This window comes from Mastomys coucha, unplaced genomic scaffold (genome assembly GCF_008632895.1).
Source record: "Mastomys coucha isolate ucsf_1 unplaced genomic scaffold, UCSF_Mcou_1 pScaffold11, whole genome shotgun sequence".
In the NCBI taxonomy this organism is placed as follows: domain Eukaryota; kingdom Metazoa; phylum Chordata; class Mammalia; order Rodentia; family Muridae; genus Mastomys; species Mastomys coucha.
The window spans coordinates 29,153,147-29,171,252 of NW_022196893.1; the positions used below are offsets into that span (position 1 = coordinate 29,153,147).

The window sequence follows — 18,106 nt, forward strand, 5'->3', positions numbered from 1 at the left end:
AGCACAGTAGAGATGAGAGGGAGAGTGGAGAGCACAGTAGAGATGAGGGGGAGAGTGGAACAGCACAGAGGGGGGAGGAAGAGGAGGAGGAGGAGGAGGAGGAGGCAGTGCTATCTGGAGAGTTTCACAGAGACAGACTGAGGGGAGAACAAGCTAGACACAGGGAAAGACAGAACAAGCAAAAGAATGAGAAAGAGCCAGAAGACTACAAAAGACTGCTAGAGCTACGTTTGAGGCGGAGCAGAGCAATTCAGAGGCTAAGAGAGAAGCCCGATTGAATCAGTCAGGTGGGAGAGAGTTTGAAGCAGAACAGCTGAGTTGAACCAGTCAGCCAGAGATCAGGAAGAACTAGGAAGGGGAAGTTTATCCAGCAGCAAGTATCAGAGGCTGCAAACATTCTAGGCCTAGATTAGATTGTATGGAGGCTAGAAGCTGAGCTTCCAGGACTAGGCCTAGGTTAGCAGACAGGGCAGTAAGCCTCCCAGACAACAATGACAACAGGAGAATAAAAGTTACATTTACACATATCCAATCAAATACAAGTATACATAAAAATCTCCATCCACAAAATGCTGTACATCAAACTGGCTAAGGAGTCAATGGGCCAAAGCGGAACACAGCAGGCAGCTCTGCTCCACAGATCACAGGCCTACTCCATTCCACAGGCTCTGTCTTGTGGACAAACCCAATGAGGAACACTGAGGAGCTACACTAATGTTAACTGTCCCAACAGCGTTCCTCCCTCTCAGCTGCTTTATCTCCTTGTAAGTCTCTAAGAGCTCTATCACAGGAACAAATACAAGACCTTTGAGGTCCTCAGAGCAAATAAATAGTTTTAATAGTTTTCTGATTCTGAGCAAGTCACTTCACCTCTATGAACTTCAGTTTCAAGATGTGTAAAATACAGTGTGGTTAAGAGCTCTTTTAAGTCCCCAGTCACCCATTGGCTGTAACTTGGCAAAGAAAATACTGAAAAACCAAAAAAAAAAAAAAACCCAAAAAACTGTTCTGCCCCCTCAATGTCATTAAGCTTAATGAGAGCTAGTTACCTTTGGCTCAATAAACACCTTAGAGGGCAAGACAGAATGCCTCAGAAATCATCAGTAGCAGTAGTGTTACACACGCATGCACGCGTGCGCACGCACACACACGTACCCACACACGTACCCACACATGCACACACACTCGCGCAACCAAATCAACACAAGATATTTATAACATGATACAAAGATGTAAAAAGAAATACCCAAGTGTTCACATTAACAGGTCATGAATTTGTCTGTACTCCTTATTAAAATATGAATTTCATGAAAATACAGATTTTTATCTATTTATAAATTACTGCATTCTCCTCAAGTAGAATACTACCTGCTAGAGAGCAGATCCATGGCTGCTGAGTAAGGGATAATGTAGGGGCAAGTGCGTCTCTTCAGTGGCCTGAGGTTTCTGTTGGCTCAGGAAGGACAGTTATGAGAGATTGCACACACAGCAGTAAGGACGACAAGCACACTGCACACAGCCGATCCTACTGCTCCATATGTGAAACTGGCCTAGCTCTTATATATTGTTAAGCCTCATGAGATCTCCATATTAATTTAATATAATATGCAACATGAAACCATTACTCATACTTTACAGAAAACAAACAAACAAACAAAAAAAACAAAAACAAAAACAAAAAACCATGCTGAGGTCCAGAAGGACACATTGTATTGGAACAACAAGTATTATAAGACTTTTCTGTCCAATTCCAAAGACTATGTTTCCTCCTCTAGTGCTGAAATGCCTTTCAGTGTGCTACCACATCAAGCAACAAGGAGAACCGAGTACTTGGACTACAAGAGCGCATTTTCAGCTTTCTCAGATGCTTACTTACTCAGGAAAGATTCATCTCCTAAATATCTTTAAGTGCAAAGATATTAGTGGTAAAATACAGGGAGGTCAAATGTCTAATGTCATCTGGGGCTTAGAGACACCACCTAGAAAAACTACCATATGAATCAGATTTTGAAAAAGAAGAGTTAATCAGTAGTCGAGTAAAGAGCGGGAATCCTAGGCAGAAGAATCGAGAGTGTCTGAAGTGGAGGTGTGCACTCCACGTTCCAGGAAGGCAGGGCAGGTCCTCACCACCAGCACGGAACTAAAGGGCTCTCAAGGCTAATGAGCCCAGGCTTGGAGCGTCAGCTTAACTTCAACCACAGACGCTCCTCAGTCTTCCAGCTCTTTCCTCGAAAGCCCATGCTTCTTTCCTTCTACCTCACCCTTCAAGTCATTCCGAGGAGAAACCATCCATTAAGGAAAGCCAGACTTAGTAAAGAATCAATGAGAAATCGAGAAGTGCTTTGTCTAATACCAACTTCTTCTGGGAGAGAATACTAGCTTTGTGTGTGTGTGTGTGCACGTGCGCACGCGTGTATAACACATCTGTAAGCACTAAATGCCTTAACTATACATTCTTTTATTTTCTTCCTTTGAACAAGCTGGATTCAGACTCACCATGGAGATCCTCCCACTGTGAATCACAGTGATGCACCACCACAGCCCTAGGAAAAGTTACTCTCCCCACAGTACGATAGAGAGGTCTTAACACTCACATTGTTTTGGCAAGTGAGGTTCAGAAGAATAGTACATTTACAAGAAGGCCAAAAAAGCTACAAGCAGAAGTCAGACCCGACTCTAAACACCATGCAAGAGATATCAAATCCAAAGCATACATTCTCCTTGAAGAATTAACAGAGAGAACTCTGTTGAGAGAACAACATATTTACAAACAAACAAGTCTAGTATATCAAGATATACAAAAGGATCTATTTACAAACATAGCTCCTGCCGGGCAGTGGTGGCACACGCCTTTAATCCCAGCACGCTAGAGGCAGAGGCAGGCAGGCAGGCAGATCTCTGTGAGGACAGCCAAGACTACACAGAGAAACTCTGTCTCGGGAAAGGAAAAAAACAAAACCAAACTAAGTCAAAACAAAAAGCATCGTCTCCCACCTCCACAAAAAAACCTCAAACAACAATAAAGCCACCAAACAAAGACAGCTCCTCCTTTGACTACCACTGATCACAGACTTGTTCACTACTAATCTGTAACCTTATGAATGCAGCTCCTTGACAACAGGGAGTCTTACTCACTGCTGCTGTCCTGATGTCTCTACCAATACCCAGTCCACTGAAGGTTCTCCATCAAGACCCACTCAAGGGAAGGGAGTGCAAGATGATGTAAGATGTGTATGTGAAGGAGTTCTTTTATATCGCACTAAGGCATTCTGCCTTAATGAGGTATCCGTCAGGTAATTTAACAACTGAGTGGTCAGACAGGAATTTTAGAAAGCTCACTGTGGCTTCAGCAAGGAGGGCACAAGCATGGACAACTTGGGATGGTGCAAGACAGAGGAAGAAAGTGAAGGCTGGACAGAAAGACAACAGGAAGTCACTGAGATAATTTGAAAAGCACATAAAAGATGTTTATACTATGTTCTGTCAGTAAAGAAACTGTAGCTAAAGGGGATGAGGTAGGGTGGGGTGGGGTGGCGTGGGGTGACCACTGATTCTTTCCTTAGGTTTACCTGGAAGCTGGAGTCTGAGAGTCTTTCACTTTGAGTAAAATCACAGAGTCTGACCCTAAACAAAGAAACACAAGAGCGTTTCATTATTAGTAAAATTCCAGCACTCACCACATCTCATTTAAGTTGAAGCTTCTACATGTTGTCACGTTATCTGTTGGAAGCATAACATGACGCACAGGGCGACCAACAGTCAGCCTAAGGACACACTTAAAATGGAAAGAGGGACACTTCCTCTTGTGCCTCACAAATAAGGAACCATTACACACAAGCACTGCTGCCATCAGCATCCACCCTTAGGCTGTGCCCGCTCTATGTCCCCTCCTTCCGTTTCTAGGGAACAAGACATACTACAATTTTTAAGTCTTGAGTTCATGATATAACACACATTAAACTAAGTTAAAAAGGGGGAAGGAAAAAAGAGAAGACAACAACACAGGTAGAATTTATAGAACTCATTGTAGAAGCACAGATTTTTATCACTGTGTATTTGAATGCTCACTGAGAGCAGGGCTCATGGCCTCCAGAGCTGTGTGTGACTCTGCCCTCACTTACACTAGGGCACGATGCAATGCTACGTCACATGCTGTTCCAGTCTAGTTCCACCTCAGTATCCTACTATATGATATGTATTTCTGAGGTTGGAAAATTTTTTAATTTTAGATTTTTGGAAAATAAGATAGTTGTCAGTAAATCCCTTCATAAAATGTAATATAAGTAATGTAGAGTTAAATAGTGATATCAGCAGAAGTAGAATCCCAAAGTAAGAATTTCCAGAAAGTGAGGAGTGTCATAACAGTGATAATAATAATAATAATAATAATAATAATAATAATAATAATAATAATAATAACAGTAAAATCAAATGAATTGAGACAGGAGATAGGTGCTGTGTATGTCCAAAGAGTTCTACTATCTAACTACTACATCTAAAACTTGTTTCCCATTATAATCTGAGTACATATTTAAAAATGAGTATTAATTCCACAGCAATATCAGCACCAATGCTTAGGTCGAATATTTGGATTAGCTCAAAGTCAGGCAGGATACTCTTGTTTCCAAAATGTTCAACCACTCTGAAATACATGAAGCAGCTGTCAAAATTTAGGAGTATGTGATAAATACTTGATTAATGTTTGAAAGTTCACAGACCTCCAGAGAACCCTGACGTGCATTATAAAGTAAGAGAAACAAAAATTAATCCTTGAAGCAGCTGGACTGAGTGAGCTTGACTCTTCTCAGGAAGTTAAAACATTTAGCCTAGCATGGTAGAGAATCCTGTAATCCCAGCTCTCTGGGTAGTACTGCCATGACTTCAAGGCCAGCCACACTGCAAGTAGCAAGCAGGCAGGGCACGCACATAGTAAGACCCTTTAAAAATAAATAAAATAGTATAGCAAGTCATTTATATGTAGGAGGAAAAAGGAATATCCTTTAAAGTAGGAAGAGATGGGAGAGCGAGAAAGAAAGGAGGTGAGAAAGGGATGAATTTGACGTGCAGGCTTGCTGTCATCCTGGCATAGCCACCTGGATCGCATGTATTTAATTAAAATCTATTATGTACTGAGTTATACACACGTACTACAGTCCTGCCTGTAACAGGTCTGTGAGTAGTTCACTGGCTGTTAGTGTTTACCTTCAGACTGTGCATTACAGTTCTGCCTGCAACAGATCCATGAGCAGTTAACTGGCTATGTTTACCTTCGGACTGTGCATTGGATGCTGGTAAGCTATCTGGCTGATGAGGTGCAGAGATGTGATGGTGAGGGTCAGAGTCTTTGGATCCAAAGGCAACATCCTGGGTACCAGATGACAGAGAATGTGCACTGTGGGACAACTGCTCCTGTGCAGTTAAAATACTGGCAGATCCAGAGGATGATGTATCAGAACCCATGACGTAAGATGCACAAGAGTTTCCATTTCTCAACAGCGAGTCTTTCAAAGAGTTCTTACTGGAACTAAGACACCGAGACCTAGTAAAAGAAGGGTATAGTTTCAATGGCAAGTAACAAACTGAAAAGTTAAATTCACATGAAAGATGCATTTGTGACTCACAGGTGTAACGGGAAATGTGTGGTGGGCTTAGCTACAGAGAACTGCTTCCCAGTGACCATCTGCAGTAGCTGTCTGTAGATCTCCTTTTCTTCTGCTTGAACTGTCTATAAGGGAGAGAGGAAAAAGATCTTAGATACATTCAATGAGGCAAGACTTCTCCAGTCAGCATGTAGATCTCAGACTCTCTGCAAAGCTCTAGCAGTCCTGAAGATAAACAAATGCATTAGTGCATTATTGACACTCTCACAGTGCTGTGCATGTGTGGGGAGAAGCTGGCTCACGTCTCAGGGATAGCGTGCTCTGGAAAGCATGGTGGACTCACAGTGCCGAGAGGCTACTGACTAGGGAACCAGAAAACCACCAAGCAATTACTTAATCACTCAGATGATAATGAGCCCAAAAATAAGACTTCCAAATTAGAATCCTGAATAACCCCTTGAGTCTGATTTCGATTATAAAGGTCCTGAGGAGAGGAGCCTACAGTCAAGTGCCTTCAGAGATATCTTACAAACAGCCCCTTACTCTATGCAGGTGCAAGTACTCTTTAAAGATGGCTTCTATCTCCACCACTCATTTACTTATTTTTCTCTAAGTCACAATTACTAATTTTAAAAAAATAAAACAGCATATAATCTGTAGGATTTACTCACTGAATTGAACATCAACTGTGCTCTAGTCATTTGAGATTCACAAAGTGAATAAATAAATTGCTGGCTTTTATGGAGTTTATATTATAGTTATTACAAAGACTGACAAACAAAAACTTGTTCATGGCATGAAGAAAATGAAAGGGCAGGGGGGATAAAAAGTGATGGAGGCAAAGGTCAAGAAGAGGCACGATCTCTCTAGGATGACCTCGCAGAAGTCTCACCTACGGGAGGAATGAAGACTAGACGGCTGTGTGCATGCGAACGCCAAGCCTAAGACAGGAAGGTGCTGGATGCACTCAGGACGAGTTAAACAAAGGAGGTCATTGGGAGGGAGACAGGACTCCATGAGACCTGCCAGTGCAAGCATCCACTCTGTACACAGCCATTCTGGGCTCATCAACAAAGCCAGCCTCGTCAATTTCCTCAGTCACTCATTTACACAAAATGCATTATAGGACATATAGCATTATTAAATAAGAATATTAACATTCTGTGTAACTGTAAATGCTTATTAAAAGCAGAATGAACTAAGTAACTACTTCTGAAAGTAAGCAGGCACTAACACTTCTCTTCCTGAGCCTTTCATATTGCTGCACTGCATTACAGACACTTCATTTGTGAAGTGTGACCACTCCACCTCTTCTGACAGTTGACAGCTAAACAAAACAAAACAAAAGAACTAAGCAAGCGTTTGGTGGACAGAGATCCCAGGGGTCTGGATCCTGTAAAATAAAGGGCTGGAGCAGCAGGATTTAATTACTGGCCAGAGAGTAGGACTCAAGTCTTATCTCTGGCTCTGAAGGAATGATGGTAGGAAATTATTAAATGTCTTTGTTTTCTGTAAATGACTCTTTCCCTTTAACCTTGCTCCCTTCTTTCTTTTTTCTTCTCTAGACTCATGAGTTGACTCTAGTCTTTCTTACTTTTACCTTTATTAACTTGTAAGTTCCCAATGTATCCTGCACTGTCACGGCCCCTCTCCTTCCCTGTGCTCATGGCCCAGTGGCTGTCCTAATGTATCCTGCACTGTCACGGCCCCTCTCCTTCCCTGTGCTCATGGCCTAGTGGCTGTCCTTCACTGTTTCTTGCCTTTGTTTTGTCTCTGTGTCCTTCTGAGTAATATGAGGATGAGTCCCCAAAAAAAGGCTGCTCCTCCCAAATAAAACCAGGCTGAGGGCAGAGTTCTTGCTGGGCAGGCCTGAGGATGGGGGTCTGGCTCCCCAGGACCAGCTGAATGCTGTTGGGGGATGAGTGGCAGCCTGCCTAGAACTGCAGTGTTCACAGGGTTGAGATGGAATTCCTGAAGCAATCTAGCTAGGCACACTAGGTGTATGGCGAGTTCTGGGTTCAACTGAGAGATCCACCTCAGTGAGTAAGGAGGACTGCCATGGAGACAGGACAGCTCAACAGTATGGAGAAATACAAAAGTGATGCAAAGAAATGTGTGCAAGCTGAGTTACTACAGTTGGGTGTCATTAAAGAGACAGAGAGAAAAACACCATTTTCAGGTGGGAGTTGTGGTGCACACCTTTAGTCTTAGCACTCAGAAGGCAGACGTAGGCAGACCTCTGAGTCTGAGGTCAGCATGGTCTACAGAACAGCCAGAGCTACACAGAGAAACCTTGTGCAGACAGAGACAAAATACATAAAAAGAAAAAAAAAAAAAGAGCAAAAATTTCAAAACATGAAATGTTTTTCATAAATAAACTGGAAAAATCCAGAAGGAATGTATATATTTTTGGATATTTATATGACCTAACAAAATTGAATGAGGTACAATAACCTAAACATATCAATAATGGTACTGAAGCACTAATCAAAGTCTCCTAACATAGAAAAGCCAGGACTAGACATTGACCAATGAATTCTTCCAGACTTAAGAACTAATTAATATCAATGTTCTTCAAACTATTCCACAAAATAGGAAAGAAATACTTTCAAACCCATTCTATAGAGCCAGTACTATCCTGAGACAATTGGATAGGGACACAATATGACAATGATAAACCAAAATCTTTTTCTTTTTTTTTCTGTTTTGTTTGATTTGTTTATTTATTTGTTTGTTATTTTGCTTTTTTTTTTTTTTTTGAGACAGGGTTTCTCTGTGTAGCCATGGCTGTCCTGGAACTCACTCTGTAGACCAGGCTGGCCTCAAACTCAGAAATCTGCCTGCCTCTGCCTCCCAAGTGCTGGGATTAAAGGCGTGCGCCATCACTGTGTGGCTTTGTTTGTTTGTTTGTTTGATTTTTTGAGATAGGATTTCTCTGTATAAAAGAGGCCTGGCTTTCTGGAACTTGCTTTGCAGATAAGCCTAATCTTGAACTCACAAAGATCTAACTGCCTCTATCATAATAAACCCCACTCTTTGATGAACACAGATGTAAAAATCCTAAATAATTTCTAACAAAATTCAACAACACATTAGGTACACCGTGACCAAGCTGGTTTAGTCCGGTGATGAAGGCTGATACTCAAGTCAAGGAACATAATCATTCATAAACAGAAGCAAGAAGAGGTGTCTCCCAACCACTTCAACAGCTGCAAAAGCTCGCCTGCCAAAGCCCAGCACCCTTCAAGTCAAAAGACTCAAAGGTGAGGTGCCTCCTCGGACCATAAACCTAGAGGTGTTGCAGATGCAACTGCTGCATCCCGTGGGTGTCAGGAGGTGGCAGAGGAGAGGGGCTATTGTCTACGCTCAGTGTTCTGACCTGTGGACATTTCAATGATTAGTAGCCTAATATTCCCTGAGAAAAGCGACCCTAGGACCGCCACCAATCTGGCACCAGAGGGCCCAGACAGGGAACCAGCCTGAGATGAACACCGGTCTACCACCCCCAGTCCTGGGGGAGGACAGGACAGACCATGCTTGAGATGACCCCTGCCCAGCACCATAATGCATGAGCAGGGCACAGTCACTCCTCAAACGATCCCCAGACACTCAGAGATCACAGGCACCACTAAGAGGAACAAGTGAGGGGTGGAGAGATGGAAGAGAAGGAGAAGCAGAAGAATATGGGCACAGTGAGGAGAAGCAGAGCTGGAGACTCGAGGGGAGTGTGGAACAGCCTGATGTGAACACCTGGGGATGCCACCTATGAGCATGGTGGGTGGGTTCCTGGGCGGTACAGACACCGGGGGCCCTTTCTGGGTTGGTGGCCACGCAGAAGCAGGTCTGTTATCACCAAAGGCTAGGTGGATGTCCCTGGTGTGGCCTGCCACGGGGACATGTTGATGTCTGAGGGCTGGGCAAAACTTGTCCCATTCCTCAGCTGGGCACTGTGGGATAACTAGCCCTAGAGGCATGAGAGCAGGAGAGCCAACTCCACCCATAGGCAGCTGCTGGTGTGGGTTGCAGGTGAGCTGGCCCCAAGGGCGTGAGTAAAGGAGAGCCAGCCCTGCCTCATGTCTCTGAGGCACTGATACAGATGAGAGATGCCATCCTCTCCTCTTTCACCCCTCACCATCTGCGCACTGGCTGCAGCACCCTGCCTTGGCAGCAGGATAGAGCTGGTACTGGTTGTGGGGGTCTTGGGTGAGCTGTTCCTGAAGGCATGAGAGCATAAGAGCTGTGGGCTGACCATCTCTGATATCTCTCAGGCCCAGATTCAGGGCTTTCAATTGGTGCACCCCAACATTTACCTCATCGATGAACTATTGGAGTGCTGGTCCTACAGATCCAAAACTACAGGATCTCCACTGCACAGAGCAACAACAGGATATATGAGAGGAGTCCCAGTGAGTAACAGAAGCCAGAGGCCTTGAACCAGACCAACAAGTCATTGCAATGAACATCTGCAAGCAAGGAAGTGTGGACAAAAGGGAATACTGTGGATACAGTGTGACACACACACTGCAGCTTCCACAGTGAGATTTTTTTTTTCCTGTTGCAGAGGAGGTAGGAAGTGTAGAGGGTGGGTATGAGGGTGGGAGAGATGAGTGGGACGGGGTACATAATGTGACGTTCACAAAGAATGAATAAAAAGGGGCTGGCGAGATGGCTCAGCAGGTAAGAGCATTGACTGCTCTTCGGAAGGTCCTGAGTTCGGGTTCCCAGCAACCACATGGTGGCTCATAACCATCCGTAATGAGATCTAACGCCCTCTTCTGGCGCATCTGAAGACAGCTACAGTGTATTACGCTGGAGCGAGCAGAGCCAGAATAAGCAGAGGTCCTGAGTCCAATTCCCAGCAGCCACATGGTGGCTCACGGCCATCTGTACAGCTACAGTGTACTCATACACATTAAATAAATAAATCTTTAAAAAAATAAAAGAGTGCATAAAACCCCTATAGTTTTTATGGGACATGTTGAATGGGGGAAAACTAAAGGTATTTTTTCTAAAATCAGGATCAAAACAAGGGTTCTCATTCGTAGTGATTTCAAGCTAGAAATAAGGCAAGAAGGGCCTAGTAAGGCAAGAAAAAGAAAAGAAAAAAAGCATTACAAATAAGAAAAAAAGAAGTCACCAAATTACCCCCACTTGCTGATGATAGGATCCTATACTTAAAAGACCAAAAAGACTCCATTAAAAGACTTTGAGGCTTGGTAAGTGCTTTCAACAAAGTAGCAGGATACCAACTAAACATACTCATTTCTCCCAGAGCCACCCAGGAAAATGAATCCTGCGTACATCTGCTATCCAGGCTCTTCACTTGTTGATGCATATAAGGGTGATGACCTGCTTCCTTATAAGAATTCAACGGAAAAATAGCGAGAAGACCCTGTACTGTCCAAGGGATTGCTGATGATTAAGATAAAAAGAAACTACTTTAAAGAGAAATCTGCCTGTAGTGGCACTGTAACTGAGCATCAAGAGTACGGAGATGTAACTCAGTTACTAGGTGACCAGCACAAGAATATATTCTAGTTCCTGAAAGATTGTGGGTTAGGGATACTCAGCTGAAGGAGCTAGTATCTAAGTGGCTGCTCTCTCTGAAGTTTAACTGAAGATTTCCTTGCAATGAGCAGAATTTCCCTTCTGTCTGTGTTAATAAGTTTATACACCCTCACAGACTGTAAAATGTAACCATCTGGGGTCTGCTTTTATATTTTTGGTAGTGAGCTTAGCCTTTAACGGCTGAGCCATGTCTCCAGCTTTTAATTTGGTAATTCCTTCACGCAATAAACTGAAAAGAGCTGACAACAAAATGTAAAACCAAAACAGAACAAATAAATAAAAAACAACTTTGGGAAAATAATTCTCTCCACAGCAGTTTCAAACTCACAAATGGGTGCCTAGGGGAGGGCAAATGCAGAACATGGGGGATCGATGTAAGCAAACAGGTAAAAGAGCTCCTCAGTGAGAAGGGCTCCTCAGTGAAGAGGTCTCCTCAGTGAGGGCTACCGAGCACTTCAGGAAGTGAAGAGGTCTCCTCAGTGAGAAGGTCTCCTCAGTGAGAAGGTCTCCTCAGTGAGAAGGGCTCCTCAGTGAGGGCTACCGAGCACTTAAGGAAGTGAAGGTACAGGAAACAGCAGCAGCTCCCTCCCATGTCTGTGGATCAGCAGAGTCAATACTATAAAATTAACTTTTACTGAAAGTCATCTATAGAGTCAATGAAAACTCCATCAAAATTCCACTGGCATTCTTCACAGAAATAGAAAAAAAAAAAAAAACTAAACTAGGTATGGTGGCACATATCTTTAATTCCAGCTCTTGGATATGGAGGCAAGAAAATCAGGAGTTCAAGGTCATCTTTGGCTATACAGCCTGAGTTCCTTAAAACCATGTTTCAAAAAATTAAGGGAAGGAAGACAAATGGAAAAACCAACCGACTGACCTAAAATTCACATGGAAGCACGAAAGGGACTAAATAGACAAAGTAGTATAAGCTCTGTTGTAAAATTACACTACGGCCATATGAACATAACCAGCATGCTACTACCAAAAAAAACAGGCACACACCAACAGAAGAGGCGATTCAGAAGTAACCCCACACAGTTTTCAGCCATTTGATTCTCAACAAAGGTGACAAAAACAAACAAACAAACAAACCAAACCAACCATGCTAAGGAAAAGGCAGTTTTAACAAACAGTTTTGGAAACCCGATGCCACATGTAGCAGCATGAAACTCATTCCTACTTCTTATGCTATACAAAACCGACTCAAAACTGATCACACAGCACCTGAAAGATTGAAAATACCAGAGGAATTCTGAATTAAAAAAACTGAGCTGCAGACATAGCCCAGTGGCACAGATCTTGGTGGGCTCAAGGCCCTGGAACTGACCCCAATACTGCAGAAATAGTATAATCCCCAAAAAACAACTCAAGAAGAATAAATAATCCAATTATAAAATGAGCAAATGAACTGATGACAGTTTTCAAAAGAACAAATAATAAATAAAATGTTCAACAACTTTAACCATCAGAGATTCTGTCTTGCTCCAGTTAGAAGGACACCATCAAGAAAACAAATAGACTGGTGAGGATGGGGTGGAAAGACCCTCAAGTGCTGTTGGAGGGAATGCCCACTGGGGATTCCTCAACAAAACTAAAGACAGAAAATAATATATGATTCTCTTATACTACCTCTGGGTCTATACCCAGTGTGTGTGTGAGGGGAGAGGGCGGCAGTCAGCATACAATAAAGAAATTTAGGGCTGGGGAGATGGCTCAGTGGTTAGGAACACTAACTGCTCTTCCAAAGAACCCGGGCTCAATTCCCAGCACCCACATGGTGGCTCACAACCCATCTGTAGTTCTAGCTCCAGGGGATTAGATTCCCTTTCCTGGCCTTCTCAGGCACCGAGCTTGCAAGCAGTGCACAGACACACGGGCAGGTAGACTACGTGTAGGCATGAAATAAAGCATCTAACGAAAGGAGTCTGCATCACCTGTCCACAGCAGCACAGCTCATGATAGCCAAGTTGACACAGCCACCTCGTCCCCATGGATGGAGCGACAGACAATCTGCGTCACCTGTCCACAGTAGCACACACAGCTCATGATAGCCACTGGTGCGATGACCTCAGTGTTCTTGTGCTCCTGCAGCTACACACATGCTCATCACAAAGGGGAAGTCTATTAATAACCTCATGGGACTGACTCCTGCAAGAGGTGGCATTTCTACAAGAGTACAGCATAAAGCTGAGGTGTAGGACTGTAACATGAGGGCTGGAGAGGTGGCTAGGCTCACAACCAAAGAAATAAGACTGTAGACAGAAGAACACAAGATGAACTTCAGCAACCTAATAAGCAATTGTTATAAATTATTGTAATTTAGAATCCTAACTTGTCTCCCATTCATTTTGCATAAAATAGTAGCTTTACATATAAATAAATATGTAGCAAAATAGTTAAAACCTTTCCTTCTAAATCCAGTTTGGTTTTCAGTTAAACTACTACAGTATTAAACAAGGAGAGTAGAGACCCCCTCAGTCCACAGTGCGTGATGCTCCAGCCACAAAATGCTACTCATGGAACTGTGTATCTCACTGCAGCACCTAACTACAAAGAAAAATTTGTTGGTTTTTAAAAATTTCCCTCCACATACATTTAGTGTGTAAGTGGGTTCATGGGAGGCCAGGGGACAGTTGTGGGAGTTGGCTCTCTCCCGGGTCGTAGGGCTTGGAGCAGGTGCTGTTGCCTGCTGAGCCGTCCTGCCTGCCCTTGACTTACACCTCTGCTTTGTAACAGCTCAGAATGCTCTCTATCTGTACAGATGACACAGAGAGCACACATGCTGTGAGGTGACAGTGACTGGTGTAGTTAAGAAACCACAATTTTATTTCATTTAAGTTAAAGGGAATGGTGCTAGAGAGCATGGCTCTTCAGTGTTGCCCTCAGAGTCAATAGCTGTATAGTTACTATGTATACATTTTCAATCCTTTTTAAAATCCCTGTCATAAGAGTCCTGGTAAAAACTCAGTATAGCAGTGGTAGATTGTTATCCATCAATTTTATATGGATCATTACACTCCTGAAGTTCAGAGACAAAAGTCAACTTTAATTAGGTATTAATATATTATGTTCCTTCTTTACCCTAAGCAAACACTTTCATCCTGTAAGTTCCAACATATCTATGGGGGGAAATGTGTATTTATTTTTTTTACAGTTTGCAAATTCCCATATAAAAGTCTCTAGTTCCAGCTAGGCATGTTAGCTCATGCCTTTAACCCCAGTGAATCTCTGTGAGTCTGAGGCCAGTCTGGCCTACAGAGTGAGTTCTATGATGGCAGGGCTACGTAAGATACCCTGCTCCTCTACATCACTGAAAGTCAAACCACCACCATTTAAAACCTCCTAGCTGTATGGAGAAGAGTATTCTCTGCATTGCTAGTAATACCCAGAATTAAATACATAAAACACTTGTTGAACACTCACAGGGCTGTCTGCTCTAATATTCTGTCCTAGTCATATGGGTCACTGTCAACTAGAGTGGCTTCTCCATTGGAGACCCTGTACTCCCTGCAGCTGCTTTCCCAGCCGAGGCTCAGTCCTCATCTTCTGCTGCCAGAGCAGGAGCTCTGCCCTTCCTTCTCTACTCGCCCAGCCTGGGCCTGCAAGGCTGGCGACAAGAAAACACGTACTCACCTGGCTAGCCCAAGTCCTCATGATGGCAATGGAAGTGACAGCAAGAAAGCCAGGAAGAGACTGTTGATGAGTGACAGCTGACAAAGACCTTACAGACCTGGACTCCTGGGAGACAGACTTCTCAGCTGCTGCACTGCTCCCGCTCCCCAGACGGCCTTTTCATGCTTCACTTGAGAATAAGCACAAAGCCCTTCAAGTCCACACATTAGGAAGAAGTATAAGCCAGGCAGGGCAGCTCAGACCTATGATGCCAGCTTGGGAGGAGGACGTATAAGGATCAAGAATTTGAAGCCAGCCTGGACTCTATAATGAGCTAAAGGCTAGTCTGGGCTATTGAGTGAGGGCTTCTTCTCAATAAAACAAAAAGGGAAACTACTTCTGTATGTATCAACTAATGTATACTTGATGCAAACTGTAGTAACAGAAAAGATGAAATAAAAGTGATGAGGTTGACAAGTCAGTTGATGGAATCCTGACGAGGGCTCAGGCTGTAGAAATGACAGCTGGGGCTCAGGCTTGGTCCCCGCAGCCCTGCACTACCCTCAGAGTCAGTCTCCCTGTACCCTCGTTACTCAGCTCTACTACACAGCAAGACCGCAAATGTGCCACTTTTCTGTTTCATCTGTACTCTATGGATACAAACCTAAATCTCAGAAAAGTACATCTTTACTAAACATTTCCCACTTTACAAATAATGACCCATCTTCTTCAATTAACAAGTTGTGTAATCTCTAGCATGTACTGCTGTACTCTTATGCACAGGAAGCAGAGCTAGGCAGGATTGACCACCATGCTATGTAATGGAAGCACACCACAAGAGACCCCACAAGACCTGCATTCAAGACCTGCTGTACCATTTACTAGCCAGGTCACCTTCTTTTCTCATTTGTAAGGTGTGAATATAAACTCACGTTTACCTATTGTACGAGGTCAAAAGAATTCAATTATTTAATATACTAATAGAAAGAAAGCACATTAAAACACGAATGATCTCTACAGCAAACAGCTAAGATACTGAATCAATGTGCAATTGCACAGATGCATACTTGGTGCTGTGCAGCTGCACACTCACTGTCAGTCTCATCCTTTCGGTTACTGAGAGTGAAAAGAACAAGTCATTGTGAGCAGAACAGCTTTCTTTTGAGAACGTCTATGACCTAAAAGATCCTACTAATAATGAAAAGTAAATAAATTCAACTGACTTAAAAAATAATAATCTGCTGGGCAGTGGTGGCATATGCCTTTAATCCCAGCACTTGGGAGGCAGTGGCAGGTGGATTTCTTAGTTTGAGGCCAGCCTGGTCTACAGAGTGAGTTCCAGGACAGCCAGGGCTACACAGAGAAACCCTGTCTCAAACAAACAAACAAACAAATCTGTATGTACATGTGCAAATACACACATATAAGCCATATATTAACCTTGGATGCTGTTCCTCACTGGCCTGGAAGTCACCAAGTAGACTAGACCAACGAGCCAGTAAGGCCCTGACACCTGCCTGTCTCCGCCTCCCAAGTACTGGGATTCTAAGCACAATGCACCTTGTCTAGCTTTTGATGTGAATGCTGGGAACTGACCTACAGTCCTGATCTTTGATGGAAAAAACTTTACTGACCAAAATATTTCCATAGCCCATCACCGGCTTTCTAAAACATTAATTTCTTTTTATTTTATAGTTTGTTTTTATAATTGATGAAAACTGTAGCTAGTTAAAGATTATAACAAATCAAATTTATTAAAACAAAAAGTGCTGAGTGAAGTTCATGGTTTTACTAAGGAAAATAACAGTTCAGAGAGGTTGTAAAACAACAGGAAAATAATGTTTTAAATAATGTTTTTCCAACATTTTGGAACTCAGAACAAAACTTTATAAAGAGTAATTATGGGGAGAAACCAGAGCGAATTAGCTAAGTACAATAATTATGAGCACGCGGCAGAGAGCAGACGATCCTCTCACTGCATGCAGGCCTTCCCCTTGGCGTCTCTGGCTGCAGCTTTTCCTTACCTCTTCTGCTGTGCAGAAGTGTCGCCTCTGAGTTTTCTTAGGGCTTAAAAGGCTCCGACGACACGCCCCACTCCACGATGGGCTTGGGGCAGGCTTAATGGGGAACGACTTCTCGTAGGCAGACATGTGGCAGAGGTGACTGCACTTTCCCACAACCGTGCTTGATAAGCCACTAAAGAAATTTGTAAGAAAAGTTACAGTGATTATCTTTACTTGTACTTTTCAGAAATAACAAAACCAGGGCTGGAGAACTGGCTCAGTGTGGAGGAGCACCGGCTGCTCTCCCAGGGGACCTGGGTTCCATTCCTAGTGCCCACAGGTATAGTGAAAGTTCTCGAATTTCAGTTTCTTTAAAAAACAGAGATATAAGAAACTGCTTTCATTTTAAATCTCAGGTGTGGGATATAGGGTTGCTTCGCAGCAGCTGATTGACCATGACTTGCCTTGTGTTCTAGCAGAGGAATGGTTCTGCCAGCTACAGATAGTTTCTGCAATTGTGTGATGTGTGGAATTCTGGGAAGTTTTCATGGGGTACATAAATGCTAGGGACTTGAGAGGCGGAATGGGTTGTTGGTAGTTCATGGGGGTTGAGTACGGTTTGTTAGTGGTTGTGCTCAAAGAAGAAGCAAAAGGAAAAATATGAGGTTCAAAGATCTCTATTTCTCTCTCCCTCCATCCTTTTTCCTCTCCCATCTAGTGATAGGAGGAGAAACAGGGTTACAGAGGTGACAGATAAAAGGAGGGGAAAGAAGAACCCACAAAGTAGTAAAGACCGGCTACACACATGGCAGCTCACAACTGTCTGTAACTCTATCACATAAACACCAATGCACATAGAAAAACGGAAAACTGGAGAGGTATAATGACAGAGTGCATTTGTGGAAATACAGAACACACAGGTTATAAGCAGGTTCTGCCTCTCAAAAGACCACAGACTGCTAAATCATACACCTAGCAAATAATCAAAACTGTTTTTCTTGGAGTCACAATGTAGAATTTCCTTTCTCAAGAACCAGTTAGCAATATGGCATGATAGAGAACAAACCAGATTAGTCTTTGCTGGAGAACCAACCCAGAGCAGAGGCATGCTAACCACATCTATTTTCTCTGTTACTACTTCCCATTTCTATTCCCCACCTGTGCCTGGAGCTCTCTGGAAGGAATTAAACATGTAAAGGTGGGTAAGGCTGAAGCCTCCTAGCCTTTTCAGGGAACGTCCAATTCCCTCCAGAACCACCAGAGGGCTCGCCTCCTTCAGGAAGACCAACCAGAAAGCTTTCTGCCAGGGTGCACACAGCA

General features: G+C 43.2%; 1 protein-coding gene and 1 non-coding gene across 9 annotated transcripts in view; one reads left to right on the top strand and one right to left on the bottom strand.

Moving 5' to 3' along the window:
- Senp1 (SUMO specific peptidase 1) overlaps nt 1-18,106 on the bottom strand; it is a 98,529-nt gene that overhangs the window by 29,009 nt on the left and 51,414 nt on the right. For all 8 annotated transcript variants that reach the window (XR_004113655.1, XM_031354326.1, XM_031354309.1 and 5 more), the window contains 4 exons: nt 16,808-16,979; nt 5,622-5,725; nt 5,268-5,539; nt 3,570-3,624 (listed from right to left, as the gene is read on the bottom strand). Coding sequence is in view for 7 of the 8 variants with exons in the window: in XM_031354326.1 (XP_031210186.1) it covers nt 3,570-3,624; nt 5,268-5,539; nt 5,622-5,725; nt 16,808-16,979 (603 nt within the window). In the remaining variant the exon portion in view is untranslated. The remainder of the gene's footprint in view (nt 1-3,569; nt 3,625-5,267; nt 5,540-5,621; nt 5,726-16,807; nt 16,980-18,106) is intronic.
- On the top strand, nt 8,888-9,013 carry LOC116082808. Its single transcript, XR_004115444.1, has one exon. It is a non-coding gene; the product is annotated as a small nucleolar RNA SNORA17 (small nucleolar RNA).